This window comes from Hemiscyllium ocellatum, chromosome 3 (assembly GCF_020745735.1).
Source record: "Hemiscyllium ocellatum isolate sHemOce1 chromosome 3, sHemOce1.pat.X.cur, whole genome shotgun sequence".
Taxonomy (NCBI): domain Eukaryota; kingdom Metazoa; phylum Chordata; class Chondrichthyes; order Orectolobiformes; family Hemiscylliidae; genus Hemiscyllium; species Hemiscyllium ocellatum.
The window spans coordinates 12852095-12868488 of record NC_083403.1 but is presented as its reverse complement, the minus strand read 5'-3'; the positions used below and the strand labels follow the sequence as shown (position 1 = coordinate 12868488).

Below are 16394 nucleotides of genomic sequence, written 5' to 3'. Positions count from 1 at the left end.
AAACATGAAGAAATATTTAGTTTCCTCATATAAATCATTAGTATTTATTGTGAATATCTCGTGTCCAAGTACTGATCTCTGCAGAAACCCACTACCTGCCACTCAAAGATCCCTTCTTTGTTTCATGTCTGCCAACCAGCTCTCCATCAAGGTCAGTATTCAAACCCACAAACCCATGCTAATCTCTTACGTGTTATCTTGTCAAAAAGCCTTCTGAAAGTCGAAGTAAACCACATCCACTGGCTCCCTCTCATCAACCTACTAGTCACGACCTCAAAAGGTTCCAGCACTACTTAAAACTAAAACCTACTGAATTGACCCAGCACTTTCTGTTTTTACTTCTGATTCCTCAGCATCTGCAGTATTTTGTTTTTGATAAGAACAAGGAATTTATGATAAGCCTGTTTAGAAGACTGGTTTAGCCTCAACTGTAATCTTGTGTCTCACTCTGGGCACATTTTAGGAGAGTTACCGAGAGTGCAGAAAGGTTTCACAAACCTGGATTGTGGGTCTTCAGTTGTGTAAAACAGACTGGAGAAATTAGACTGTTGACCTTGGAGAAGAGAAAATTGAAAGCAGATTTAATGGAGGTTTTCAAAATCACAATGGGTCTGGACAGTGTACAATGGGAAAAGTTGTTCACACCTCCAAAAATTTGACAGCCAGACAAAGTGACTTGGAAAAAAAAGCAATGGTGACATTAGGAAAAACCTTTATGCACAGCAAGTGATTACAATTTGGACTGCAATGTTTTACAGTGTGATGGAGGTAGGGTCAATAGAGGCTTTCAAAGGGGAATTGATTATCTAAAAAGAACAAGAATTATCACTATGGTGAGAAAGGAGGGGAGTGAGACTGGATAAACTGCTCTTGCAGACAGCCAGAATGAACACAGTTGTGTACTGCAACTATTCCATGAGTTTAATGAAATATTGATGACAGGAGCTTTCAGCAGAAATCAGTTGCAACACTGAATCTGCTGTTGCTTTATCACCGTTATTCTCTCTGGCTCAGGACTGCAACTATATGGTCAGGTGGACTAAATAGCCTAGTTCTATTTCTGTTTCTCCTACACTGTCTTTCATGTAAAATCTATCCCAAAGAATTGCACAAATTAGCAAGATATTGGGGAGAAGCAAGTTAGCCAAAGAGAGATTAGGTCAATTCACCTGAAACCTTTTAGAAAAGACAAGAGTTTTTAAAAACTCATTCATGGGATAAGGGAGTTGCTGACTAAATCAGCATACATTGGCCATCTCTAGTTACCCAGAGGGCAGTTAAGAGTCACCACATTGCTGTGGGTCTGGAGTTACATGTAGGCCAGACCAGGTAAGAATAGGAGTTTCCTTCCCTGAAGGACATTAGTGAACGGGATGGTCATCATTAAATTCTCAGTTCTGGATATTTATTGAATTTAAATTCCACCATTTGCTGTTGAGGGATTTGAACCTAGGTCCCTGAAACATTATCTGCATCACGAGATTAACATTCCAGCAATAATACCACGAGGCCATTGCCTCCCCAATGAGAGAAGGTTCAAGAAGGTTTTAAAGGATGAGACATTTATCACCATTGGATGGATAAGGAACAGAAAATATGGTGGAAAAGCCAAGTTTTCTTGGTGCTATTTTCTGGAATAGCTTCCTAAAACACTAGCTCAAGATGCGGAAGGGGATAGAGGAGACTGAATGGATAGGGTGAAACAACAATTTAAATTTGAAGGAATTTGAAGACAAGGATGAAGGGTGTAAATTTAAAGTATGGTGTACAAAGGACTTATGTAGGTCAGACAGAGTAGGATAAAGATGAATATTTCAGGGAGAATAATATAATAATATTTATGCACAGAATGCTTAAACGCAAGGACACTTCCCAGGGGGAACACAATAGAAGGTTTAGCTTCATGGTTGTATATTTCTTTTAAAGAAAACACAGACATTGCTAGGAATGCGCATCAGGTCAAGTTGCACCTGTGAAAAGAGAACCAGTTAACATTTCAGGTTGACAAAGTTTCCTCAGAATCATTATCTACCTGAGTAAAGCTTTCCCACTTGTTTCCCACTGATGTCACATTCTGTGCACTCTGCTACACAGACAAGGAAGCCCTAGTTTCAATAGCTGAGGTATTTCCTGAGGTGGACAATCTTGGCTGGATAACAGAGAGCTGCCAAGAAGCAGAAAATTGAGTGGAAACAGTGAGAAATGTAGGGTATTTAACAAGCATACTTTTTTTAACATGGCTCAGAAAATAAATGGAAAGTGCATTTTTAAATTTGAATTCTGTTATTCTGCATGGTGCTAACTTCTGACTCCAAAGCAACAATTATGATTGCTTTCAAACTCTGACTGCTTTCAAAATTTATATTAACTTTAGGATTGGCTTCTATTATCAGGCTGCAAATAATTGACCCTATTGAAGTATCACATTTTCCACATTTCCAAAATCTTCCTGATTGCAACCAGAGATCAAATCATAGATGTTGTACTTTGTGAGAGCCTTGCTCAGAGAAATTGGGTGGTAACGGGAGCAAAGTGCCATGCTTCTGCTTTCCAGCCTTCAGGTCTGTAGCTTCTTCTTTACCAATTATTGTGAGAGAGCAAAGAGATGCAGAACTCTAAAGCCCCTTCAGATCTTTGTGCGCCAAAGGGCAATTGATTACAGAAATGTTTCATAAATGATTACAGAGTGAAGGGAATACTGTTAAATTGTGGGTACAATTGATCAAATCGAAGAAAGACTGTACATTTAGCTGCTAATAACAGGAGAAATAAACACTACCATATCTAAGCATTGGTGAGACCATATAGGGAACATTTGGTAAGTGTGACAAACATAATGGCGAAAGATAAAACATTGAATAGAATGCAGATAATATCAACAGAAATTTCTCCAGTTGTTACACCTATAACTAGCTCAAATTTAAGAAGAAAATTCTTCAGACTATAACTTAGGGGGACTTGCATGTTCAAAAAGAAGTGTGGTAGTAGAAAATCTTAATAAGTATAAGCTGCACAATACAAAGAGGATGTATCATGAAAATTTGCGAGGATGCACAGAAAAATACAAATAGAAACAACTGTTTTACTAAAATAGGGATCACTAAGGCTTAATTCTATAAAAGTGATTAAAATTATGACGAGGTGGGATAGGGTAGGTGTGAATCCATCAATCCAAACAATGAGATTTCTAAAACAAGAAAACACAGTGTAATACTAAAGAGAGAGACTTGATGTTGAAGCTTCTCACCCTGCACTCATCAGGACAGATGCATAATGCAAAATTTCAAATGAAAAAGTATAATTGGTAGATCATAGCAAAAATCAATCTTATATTATAATGTCTTATGAAGAGAGATTTAGCAGCTAAGGTCTATACTTTCTGGAGTTTAGAAGAATGAGAGGAGATCACATTGAGAGTAAATGAGATACTAAAGGGGATTGACAAAGTAGATGCAGAAGGGATGTTTCCTTACGTGCAGCAACCTAACACAAGGTCATAATTTTAGGATCAAGGGGTAGCAGATTTAAAACAGAGATGAGGATAAATTACTTTTCTCAGAGGGTTGTGACCCTGTGGAATGCATTATTTGCAAGAATACATGAATATGTCATTACAGAAAGATTAGATTAAATTACTTACAGTGTGGAAACAGGCCCTTCGGCCCAACAAGTCCACACCGACCCTCCGAAGAGCAATCCACCCAGACCCATTCCTCTACATTTACCCCTTCACCTAACACTACGGGCAATTTAGCACGGGCAGTTCACCTCACCTGCACATTTTTGGATTGTGGGAGGAAACCAGAGCACCCAGAGGAAACCCACCACGTAGACATGGGGAGAATGTGCAAACTCCACACAGACAGCTGCCTGAGGTGGGAATGCTTAATTAGTAATGGTTGAAGGTTTATAGAGGGCGGGCAGCAAAGTGGAGTTGAGACCAGGATAAGATCAGCCATGTTAAAATCAGACAACATCAGATTATAATCCAACAGGTTTAATTGGAAGCACTAGCTTTCAGAGCACTGCTCCTGCATCAGGTGGTTGTAGAGTATAAACTCCACAACCACCCGACGAAGGAGCAGCGTCCAAAAGCTAGTGTTGGACTATAACCGGTGTTGTCGGATTTTTAACCTTGTACACCCCAGTCCAACACCGGCACCTCCAAATCAAGATCAACCATGATCACATTGAATGCTGAACCAGGCTTAGAGGCTGAATTACTTACTCCTGCTCCTGTTTTTCGTGTTCATGATAGGGAAAATACTAACTATATTCAACAAACCTTTGTTATTCTATTATTCCATTTATAAACCTAAGTAACCCATTTATTATTTTTTTAACCAGCTTGTCCATTCCCACCACTGATGTCAGGCTGACTAGCCTCATAATTTAACTCTGAGCTCTGGCACACTTATTGCACATCTGTTCCTTGAGAACAGTTGTGCACAGAACTGAATGGAGTTCTGGATTTAAAACTCACCATAACAGATGATGAAATTTTAATGCAAATAAATCTGGAATTAAAAATCTAATGATGGCCACAGAAGACTAAAATCTACGGCTTGTGCTAAAATTATAAGAGTGACAGTTTGACATAGTCATACTTATGGAATTGCACCTTACAGACAAATGTCCCAGACAACACCATCACAAATCCACGGTACGTCTTGTTTGGCTTGCAGAGTGGTAGACAGTCAGAAGGGAGTTGCCCTGGGTGTGTTCAAGATTAAGATTGATTTAAGACCCATCACATCAGGTCAAACACAGTTTACCAAATACCAATGCCCCTGTCTGATGAATCAGAACCCTTCATGTTATCTACACCACTTGAAGAAAGCAGAGGCAGTGGCAAAGATGACTGCACACTGGGGTGAGGATGGGGCATCAATTTCCATCACTGAGAATGTCTTGGTTGAATCTCTACTGACCAAGCTGGTCAGTTCTTAAAGGGCATAATTGCAAGACTGGGTTTGTAGCAGTTGGCAAGGGAACCAAGAGTGAAAACCAATCTAAACCTCATCCTCCAACAACCTACCTGCTACAGAAGCATCTGTCCACGAGGATGTTGGTAACAGTGGTTATTGTACCATTCTATCTTTACACTGAGATTACCCTATATTGTGTTGTGTGGCAATGCCACCACGTTCAATGGTATACATTTGAAACAGGCTTTATCACTGAAGACTGGGCATTCATGAGGGACTGTGGGCCACCAGCAACAAAACTGGATTCAACCACAATCTGCAACCTCATGGATTGCTATTTTCAACATTCTGCCATTATCATCAACCCATAATGGTTGGATCAAAAGTGTAAGAGGCCAAGTGCAGCACCAGGCATGCTGAAAAATGAGGTGCTGTCAGAACCCTTGTCGATGTTCATTTTTTAAAAATCATTTTTGGTTTGAAGCTGTGAACTGTCATTTGAGAGCTGAAGACCTTTGGACTGTGTTTTAAAAAAGGGGACATACTTTTATTTGCTTATAAGGCCAGGCCTGAAAGTTAATTGCAGGTTAATGCTTGTTAAAAAGTGCCCTATAGGTACACTCCTGAGAGGCCTTATGATGAAGTAGATGTTGAATGTTCACTGGGACTCCTAGGGAGACAACAAATCTGGCTTTTGAACCGTGTTGAAATTAGAAGGATTACTCCCTGGTTGTTCTCTCACTTTCAACATATTGGAAGTTCAGAGAATAGGGTCTTAGTTATAAGGATTACACGAATATTCCTCAGAAACTACTGGAAGCTATCTGCCTACATCGGTGCTGTCAGAAACTGAGCTAGGTACAATACATGTGCCTGAGAGATTAAAAATTACGGAAACAGCTTAAGTGAATTTTGATTTATCCCTTACCTATGTCTATTTGTATGTCTGTGTGGGAGAGTTGGACTTCGAATTAAAGATAATTAAGTTTAAATCATGGACCTCAATCAGACTATCTTCTGGCTTAACTTTGCTCTGCTAAACTGTATTATTAATGAATTATTAATACTTGTGTTTACACTAGAAATCTGGCATCCAGTATTGGCTATAAACATGTTATTCAGAAAGTCTGGTTAAGAACCAATGGGGTCAATTTTGAGAGTCATTGGGTATTTTAATTCTACTGTATTACGAATACAAGGATGGGAGACTGATTTGTTCTGGTTGTCTGTCTCCATGTTCTAACAGTGTTAACTTGAAGCTGTAACCAAGGTACCTGCATGCCAAATAGCAAATATTTAATAGACTGAGCCAAGTGATTCCGCAGCCAACAACTCAAATCAAAGTTTTTCAATCTTGCCACATCTAGTCGTGAATCACGGTGGATTATTAAACACTCACTGGAAGAGGAGGAGGCAACTCCACAAATATACCATCCACTCTGATTGAGGACCTTAGCACATCAGTGCAGGAGATAAGGTGAGGGATTTGCAGCAATCTTGAGCCAGAAGTGCCAAGTGGATGATCCATCTTAGCCTCCTCAGGATATCCACAGCTTCACAGAAGCCAACCTTCAGCCAATTTGATTCGCACCACAATATCAAATTGGCTAAAGAACTTGCTATGCCGAAGTCAAGCTGTTCCAGTGCAGCTACAATGTTAGTATCCATAAGACAATGTGAAATAATTCCCAAGCTCCTGTGTCCTGTACACAAAAAGCAAAACTAATTCAACCGAGCCAATTCCCACCCTCTCAGAGGAGAGGCAAGAGTGTAGTAATGCTATCGAGCAAAACTGAAATCAGGGGTAGAATCTCTGCTGCTTGGAGTCATGTACTGCACAATAGAAGATGCCTGAGGTTGTGAAGGTTAAACATTGCATGGACAGCACTGCAGGAGTTCGAGGGTGGTGTTCTAGGCCCAATCTCAGCATATTCAGCTGCTTCAGGGATGATCGATGGTGACCGCACAATGTTCAGCAATGTTTATGACTCCTCAGATACTGAAGCAACCCAAATGAAGGAAGACATGGACAATATTCAGACTTGGGATGACAGGTAACATTCATGCCACATAAGTGCCAGGCAATTTCCAGGTCCAAAATGAGAGAATCTGACTCTCACCCCTTGACATTCAATGCTATTTCCATCTCTGAATACCACATTATCAACATCCTTGGAGTTACTGTAGGAGCAAATGACTGCAATGCTGGAATCTGTACTGAAAACAACAAATGCTGGGGATCCATGTCCTACTGCATCCATGGAGAGAGAACAAGTTATTTCAAGTCTAGATGACTCTTCATCAGAGCTGAGACGTCTACCAACTACAAAGCACAAGTGAGGAATATAATACTCCCCCCTTAGTGCAGCTTGTACAACACTTGAAAAACGTGACATCATCCAGGACAAAGCAGCCCACTTGACCAATACCACATCAGCTCCCTCTACAAACAACACAGCAGCAGTGTTTCAGACAGCATTTTCCAAACTCACGACCACTGCCACCTACAAGGAAAAGGGCAATAGAGCAATGGGGGGAAATAACACCACCGCCACCTCCAAGTTTCTTTCTAATCTACTCACCGCCCTAACTTGGAAATATATTGCAGGAATAATGAGGACACATTTTAAAATTGTGGAATTCCCTCACTAAGAGCATTGTCGTACAGTAAGAGTGCCATAGAGGTGTACAGCATGGAAACAGACGCTTCAGTCCAACTCGTCCAAGCCGATCAGATATCCCAACCAAGTCCCATTTGCCAGCATTTGACCCATAATCCCTCTAAACCCTTCCTATTCATATACCCATCCAGATGTCTTTCAAATGCTGTAATTGTACCAGCCTCCTCCACTTCCTCTGGCAGCTCATTCCATACACGCACCACCCTCTGCGCGAAAAAGTTGCTCCTTAGGTTCCTTTTATATCTTTCCCCTCTCACGCTAAACCTATGCTCTCTAGTTCTGGACTCCCCCACTCCAGGCAAAAAAAACCCTTGCTTATTTATCCTCTCCATACCCCTCATGATTTTATAAACCTCTAAAAGGTCACCCCTCAGCCTCCGATGCTCCAGAGAAAACAGCCCCAGCTTAATCAGCCTCTCCCTATGACTCAAGTCCACCAACCCTGGCAACATCCTTTGAAATCTTTTCTGACCCCTTTCAAGTTTCACAACATCCTTCCGATAGCATGGAGACCAGAACTGCACACAATATTCCTAAAGTGGCCTAACCAATGACCTAACAGCTGCAAGATGACCTCCCAACTCCTGTACTCAATACTCTAGCCAATAAAGGAAAGCATATCAAACACCTTCTTCACTATCCTATCTACCTGTGACTCCACTTTCAAGGAACTATGAACTTGTACTCTAAGATCTCTTTGTTCAGCAACACACCTCAGGATCTTATCTTTAAGTGGATAAGTCCTGCTCTGATTTGCTTTTCCAAAATGCAGCACCTTGCATTTATCTAAATTAAACTCCATCTGCCACTTCTCAGCCCATTGGCCCATCTAATCAAATTTCTGTTGTACTCTGAGGTAACTTTCTTCGCTGTCCACTCTACCTCCAATGTTGGTGCCATCTGCAAGCTTCCTAACTATACCTACTACGTTCACACCCAAATCAAATTGTGAGTGTACCTACAACAAATGGACAGCAGTGATTCAAGAAAGCAGTTCATCACTACCCAGTCAGTGAAGCCCACATCTCCTGAATGAAGAAACAAAAGGCACCTGTAGCCAGCCAGCTTGGAGTCAGTGCCCTAACTGAGGAGATTCTAATCCACCTGCTACCTAACCTGCTGTGCTTCTTCCGGCATCAAACTATTCATCAGGCAGGGCTTTCCCAATTGGCCAAGGTTAACAGCCTCAATCAAGATTCAGCTGATTTAATTCATTACCAAAAGCTTGCCCAGGGCAGCACCCCAATCCCCAAGAGCCACCTTCCAACACCCTTGACAAAGTTCAACATTGTTTTAGGCATTTTTGATTATATTCGGCACCTACACAGTGGCTTCCAGAGATTTATGCATCTAAACATTCAAAATAGTAAGCTTTAAATAGTATATGACTATGAAATTCCTGTACCCTTTATACTAAAAGTACCATTGTGTGACCATAGATGTTAAATATACCAATCCTTTCATTCTTTCTCTATTTTCTCCATTAATGCATTGATCCTGGTGAGCAGAGATGAAAGTATAAAGGTTCAGGCAAAAATACGTTGAAAAATGAGTGTAGTGCACAGGAGGGCACTGTGTCAAGACATTGCAGAAATGGCAGAGGGATTGAAATGAGTAACGTTACAAAGCAAGTTACGTTTGCAAAGACAAGAAATTATGAACACACCAAGAATTTGCAATTAAACCAAAGATGCAATTTGCAATTAAACCAGGATGCTGGAAATCTGAAACAAAACCACAAAATTGACTGGAGAAACTCAGCAGCTCCGGCATCATCTGTGGAGAGAAAGCTGAGTCAACATTTCAGGTCTGGTGACCATTCTTCAGAATTGAAGAATGATTACTAGATCTGGAATGTAAACGTTGCTTTCTCTCAAAAGATGCGGTCAGACTTGCTGAGTTTCTCCAACAATTTCTGTTTTTGTTTAAGAATTTGCAATTGACTGATATGACAACGTCCAAATTTTCCATTTTCAAAACGAGCGAAAATTATATGTCTTCATACATATATTGTAGCTGAGTCCTCCCAAGTGCTATCTTGCTTGGGTTAGGGTTTTTGGCAGACCTAGATAAGAATAGGCAACAAGTGAATAACATCTGTTATGGAAAAGGCAGTGTTGAGGAAATTAGCTAACAGGTGCAAAGCCCACTTGTTTAAAGCTAGCTGTAAGTAGTTGGAATCTAAGCCAAGTGTCTCACTTCAACTTCTTAATTTAATTCCCTCCATCTTTGCTCTTCACATTTTTATACTGATTACAAAATGCCACAGGAATTCAGGAAAATTGCTCTGTAACGGGAGACGAGGCTTAGTTTGCAACTACCTACACTACCGGGTGACATAACCCTGACCCCTGTTCATTGCAACATATCAGGTTTATTGAGTATTGAGATTTTGGAGTTCAGCAAGAAGTAGAAACTTATAATAATCCTGACCTAAATGAGTAGTGCTGTGGCTATCACGTTAGGTCAAATTCTGTAATACCATTTAAACATATCATTCTAAATCAAAACTAATTAGGCCTTATGTCAACATTTTAATTATTGTTTTGATATAAAAGATAACTTGTTTTGGTATGGTGTGTGATGAATGTGCTTCATTCTTCAATAGCGCAAATTACATATTTTTAAAAAATCTTTTCATAGCACATTATGTCACCTGGTCAGCATTTGTGACCCACCCAGCCATTTCAGAGGGCTTTTAATACTGCTGTAACTCTGGAGTCACATGTAGGCCAACAACAGGGAAAGTGGTCAAATTTCCTTCCCTAATAGGCATTAGTGAACCAGATGGGTTTATATAACAATCAATCACACAGTAGTTTCATTAAAACCGAAAAAACTGCGGATGCATTACATCAGAAACACAAACAGGAATTGCTGGAAAAGCTCAGCAGGTCTGGCAGGATCCGTGAAGAGAAATCAGAGTTTATTCCCTGGGGTGGGGGAGTCCAGAACCGGAGGGCATAGGTTTAGGATTGGAGGGGAAAGATATAAAAGGGACCTAAATGGCAACATTTTCACACAGAGGGTGGAGTGTGTATGGAAAGAGCTGCCAGAGGAAGTGGTGGAGGCTGGTACAATTACAGCATTTAAAAGGCATCTGGGTGGGCATATGAATAGGAAGGGTTTAAGAGGGATACGGGCCAAGTGTTGGCAAATGGGACTAGATCAGGTTAGGATATCTGGTTGACAGAATTTGTCACGCCCCTAACCAATTTGGAAAATTGTCCAGGACTATGCTGTACACAAAGAGCTGGACAAATCCAATCAGCAACTTTTTGCCCGATTAGACTACTCTTGAACAACAGTGATGGAAGGGTCATCAACAAAAACAGATCTAAATGCTGAAAGATGGGTGGAGGTGTAAAGAGGCTGGGATAGTTTGATTAGGCTGAATGGCCTGGATCTGTGCTAAATATCCTACATAACTTAAGACTTTAATTTAATACTGTGTGTAGGTGGAGAATTCTCAACGCATCACCATCAAAGCAAGCCCAAATATGTGATCAAAGGCATTGCAGAAGTTGAGTTTGTGTGTCTACTTAGGTGGTCACAAAGATGTGATATCTTTGTCCAACAGTGCTTTTGTGTACCACAAAATTGACACAGCTCTTTGAGTGCTCGAGATGCCAACACATTGACCATGGGATGATAAAATGACATAAATCCTGTTATCTTTGGAATACAAAGGTAAGGAGGAAAGGAATTCAAAGTTCCAGCTGAAATCAGAATACAAAGATCTTATACAGGGAGTACTGACAGTAATTGTTTACATTTAAATGGCTGACCCAGCACTATGCTGAGAATTGAATTCCCCACCCTGCTCCAATGTGTAACATTTTTCTGTGGTAGAGGTAACAATGCAGATATCAGTAGTACTAAAAGCATCCTTTTTGTCCCAAAATTAATAAAGTTTAATGCTTTACTGGCTCTGTGACAAAGTATGTTTGTGTCCAAACAAATCCTACAAGTTTTGACACTCACTATCCTAAATGTACACAGTACTGAATGCAAGCTGGACCTGGTCAGTTCCTTTCATCTGTCATCAATGATTAAAAGTACACTGTGATTTAGCTGCTTTGGCATCATGCTAATCTAAATATTGCCCAACAACTCAACTGTATTTCAAGTAACCTTGGCTTTCACCTCTGTCTATTCAAGGATCCACAAGAAATCCTCAATGATTGGACATGTAATACATACCTCGTGTGAGTATAGCTCACCAGTAATGTCTGTATGATCATTACACCAGCTGCTCTTGTTACATTATCGCTTTCTATTAATATTATGGAAATCTGGCTGCCAAGAAACTTCTAACATGAAACTTAACTCTGTTGGTATGCAGAAATGTCTTTCTTATCATCTTAGTGTTACACACAAACATCAGACTTAAAAGACAAACAGACTACTGAGTAGTTCCCCAACTTCAAATCATTTCAATAAAACCAAACCTGATTGGGATGATATAGTGATCAGGAACCTAGGCAATATTTTCAGGGACCCAAAAACATTTGCCAGCTGGGTTTCCCTGCCCGGCTCAAAACTACACCCCACATAACAGGAAAAAAAATACACACTGACTTCTCTATCCTTGATGTAAAAATATCCAAAATGTCCCGAGCAAAATCTGTACCCTGACAAAGTGTTTAAAAAATAGAATTAAAGTTGAGGCTATTAAAAGTGCTAAGGAAATATGAGGTTGAATTTTCTGAAACTTGTGTGTAAAATGCTACTAGGAATGAACAATGACGCCGACTGATCAAATGGGATCAAAATTCAACTGAGTTCATTCAGCACGGTTGAATTGAAGGGTATGTGAAAAGACTTTGTTAAAGAAGGAATGTAATGAGAAAACCTGGGAACTATAGACTTTAAGGTCTGACCTTGGTGGTGGTTAAGTTGTTGATGTTGATTCTGAAAGATTGGATTTACATGTATTTGGAAAGACAAGGAATGGTTAGGGATAGTCAGCATGAATTGTGCAAGGGAAATCATGTCTCACAAACTTGACTGAGATCTTTTGAGGAAGTAACCAAAATGAATGAGAGGGCAGAGCGATAGATGCTGTTTACTCGGACTTTAGTAAAGACTTTGACAAGTGGATATAAAATTGGCTTAATGGCAGGAGACAGAGAGTAGTGGTGGAGGATTGTTTTTTGGACTGGAGACCTGTGACCAGCGATGTTCCAAAGGGATTGGTGCTGAGCCCAGTTTTGTTTGTCATTTATATAAATGATTTAGATAAGAATATAGAAGGAATGGTTAGCATGCAAAAGACACCAAAATTGGTGGTATAATGGACAATGAGAAAGGTTATCTAATATTACAAAGACGTCATCATCAATGGGCTGCTGAGTGGCAGATGGAGTGTAATTTGGATAAATGCAAGGCATTGCATTTTGGTTCAGGTACATTATTCTTTGAAGTTTGTGTCACATTCAGACAGGGCAGTTAAGAAGCTGTTCAGCATGCTTGCCTTCATTGCTCAGAACTTGTATAGGAGTTGGGATGTAATGTTGAGGTTGTACAGGACATTGGTGAGGCCTCTTCTGAACTACCATGTCTAGTTCTGGTTACCCTGTTAAAGGAAGAATATTATTAAGCTGGAGAGGATTCAGAAAACAAAATTATCAGGATTATTGCCAGGAATGGAGGATTTGAGTGACAAAGAGAAGCTGGATAGGCTGGGACTTTTTTCACTGGAGTGTCCATGATTGAGAGGAGACCTTATTTGGGTTTATTGAAAGGGCGAATGGGAGATGTCTTTTCCCTAGTGTGGTGGGTTTCAAATCTAGGGGGCATACTTTTAAGGTGAGGAAGAGAAAGATTTTTTAAAAAGACATGGAGTAACTTTTTTACACAGAGAGTGGTTCGCATGTGGAGTGAACTTCCAGAGGAAGTGGTGGGTGCAGGGACAGTTATAATGTTTAAAAGACATTTGGATAAATACATGAATAAGAAATGTTTGGAGTGATGTGGGCCAAACACAGGCAGGTGGACTAGTTTAGTTTGGGATTATGGTTGGCATGGATTGGTTGGACCAAAGGGTATGTTTCTGTGCCCTATGACTCTATTAGGCAACATTTGGTACATAAAACTAGTGGATGGACTTGGCACAAACATGTCCTGTCTGTATTCCTGAAAAATTCTGCTATTTTCCTTTCCTTTAATTGGCTCACATATCTGATCAAATTGTAATTACACAAATTAGAGTCATATATACACAGGTGCTCCAGCACTGATGTTCAGAGACAAACTGGTAATTGGTCTTCCCTTGCTCCATACAGAAATATACTTGGTTGCCATGGTCATGTCATTGTAGCCTCTTCCTGCTGAAAAACCTAAAGGCTCTCTACTTTTAATGCATTTATTATGAGTTACAATCTTGGATCTGTGTGTATGTTTTAAAATAGAGAATACAGTCATACATTAAACATATGGATCCAATGGAATTTTATCATTTAATTTTTATCTAAATAATAATTTAATTAGATGCAGCACTAAAGTATTTTTTTCTGAGCTCCTGGTGCCTACTTTATTTATCTTATTATTCCACTGAGAGTCGATTTTCAAGACTCACAATTATATACTGTTCTGCAAACTTAGGCACCAAATCCATAAATATTAAACTCATTGAAGCCTCAACTTTCTCCTCCAGACTTTAATAAATTTTCTGCTGAAACCAGTGATGATAAGAGATATTACCAAAAGGTTGAATGCACATGGCTCATTGTTGTTTGAAAAATTAAAATGCTTTCTGAAAGGTTGTTTAAAAGAAAGTGTCATGTGATTTTGCTCACTCTTGCAATTTCAGAATTGGCTCAATTAGACATAAGCCAATAATGGCAAATTTGTATATTAGCTTAGAGCAATATTGAAACAACAACAATTTTAAAACCAAATATAAGTTGAGAACAATTATTGCTAGTCTATATCATTTTAGGAAAGATAAGTTCTCAAGTCACAGTTAGCACTGTGATAACTGGCATAATCAAACCATTTTATCAGATCATCTTACCTGTGGACATAGTGTAGCTGATGAACAGAATCAATTGCCAAAACCATTTCTGCCAGGTAAAACTTTGCCATATCCTCTGGTAACCGGTCCTCAAATTTGCTGAGTAATGTTAAGAGGTCTCCTCCCACATAGTAGTCCATCACAAGATACTGAGATCAAAATGAAATGTAAAATAAGTGATGAGCAAAACAGTCACTTTTCAATTAATAGTTTGTTATATTTCATTCCATTATTGTTACCATACTTCATTGAATCCCCAAGTCAGGTCGCACTCTTGAATACAACCAATTTGCCTAACAAATCTAATGGAACTTTTCGAGGAGATGAGTAAGTGTTTTGATGAGGATAGGACACGATGTAGTTTATAAAGATTTCAGCAAAGCCTTTGATAAAGTCCCTTATGGGAAACTATTAAAGAAGGTAAATGTTCATGGATCCAATACTGGCTTAGAGACTGAAGACAGAGGGTGGTGGTAGAAGGCTATTTGTGTGATTGGTGCCCGGTGCGGAGAGGCATACCACAGGGTTCAGTGCTGGTCTCTTATTGTTTGTGATATTCATAAATCATATAGATGAGAATGTTTGGGAAGTGATAAGTAAATTTGTGAATGACACAAAGATTGGCCAGTTGGAGTGCCTGTTGACAGTGAGGAGGAAGGTTATAGGTTATAGGAAACTATAAAAATGAATTGGTCAGATGGGCAGATTAGTGGCAGATGGAATTTAACCCTGATAAATGTGAGGTGATGCAGTTTGGAAAAAGGAGCATGATAAGGAAGTAGAAAGCTCAAAGAATGACAGGAATCTTAGGGTGCTTGTTCACAGATCCCTGAAAGGGACAGGACAGGGTAATTAAGAAGCCATACAGGATGCTTGTCTTTGTCAGTGTGACATATATAATAAGAGCAGAGACATTGGAAGCATTCTGAAGTTTCTCTCCTCTTCAATAATAAGTTACCTTTTTATTCTTTCAACCTAAATGGATAACTTCACACTTATCCGCATCAAATTCCATCTGCCAAGTTCTGGCCCATTCACTTAACATATCCACAGCCATTTGAACATGTCTTTCTTCACAGTGACTTACTTTCCCACACATTTTATTGTCATCTGCAAATTTGATTTCTTTTTCCCACACATCCAAGTCATCGTAAATAGTTGGGGCCCAAGGACCAAACACCATGGGACCCCATTCAACAACTTTAACACTAATAATCACCTGGAAAGCAATAATTTGATTAGGATAGTCAACACTGTTATATGAAGGGTAGGTCATGCCTAACTAACCTGATTGAGTTCTTTGAGAAGGTGACAAAACATGTGGATGAAAGTAAAGCGGTTGATGTGGTGTAAATGGACTTCAGTAATGCATTTGATAAGGTTCCACATTGTAGGCTATTGTACAAAATATGGAGTTTCAGGATTGAGGGTGATTTAATAGTTTGGATCAGAAATTGGCTAACTGAAAGAAGACAGAGGGTGGTGGTTGATGGAAAATGTTCATACTGGAGGTCAGTTACCAGTGTTGTGCCACAAGGATCTGTTTTGGGGCCACTGCTGTTTGTCATTTTTATAAATGATCTGGATGAAGGATGGGTAAGCACATTTGTGGATGACACTAAGGTAGGTAGAGTTGTGGATAGTGCTGAAGGATGTTGTGGGTTACAGACGAACATAGATAAGCTGCAGAGCTGGGCTGAAAAGTGGCAAATGGAGTTTAATGTGGAAAAGTATGAGATAGTTCACTTCAGAAGAAGTAACAGGAAT

The 16394-nt window shown here is 39.6% G+C and overlaps 1 protein-coding gene across 3 annotated transcripts in view; it reads right to left on the bottom strand.

The window, feature by feature from the left end:
- LOC132830661 (serine/threonine-protein kinase MRCK alpha-like) overlaps positions 1–16394 on the bottom strand; it is a 565530-nt gene that overhangs the window by 250732 nt on the left and 298404 nt on the right. For all 3 annotated transcript variants that reach the window (XM_060848487.1, XM_060848489.1, XM_060848488.1), the window contains exon 5: positions 14628–14776. In XM_060848487.1, the coding sequence (XP_060704470.1) occupies positions 14628–14776 (149 nt within the window). The remainder of the gene's footprint in view (positions 1–14627; positions 14777–16394) is intronic.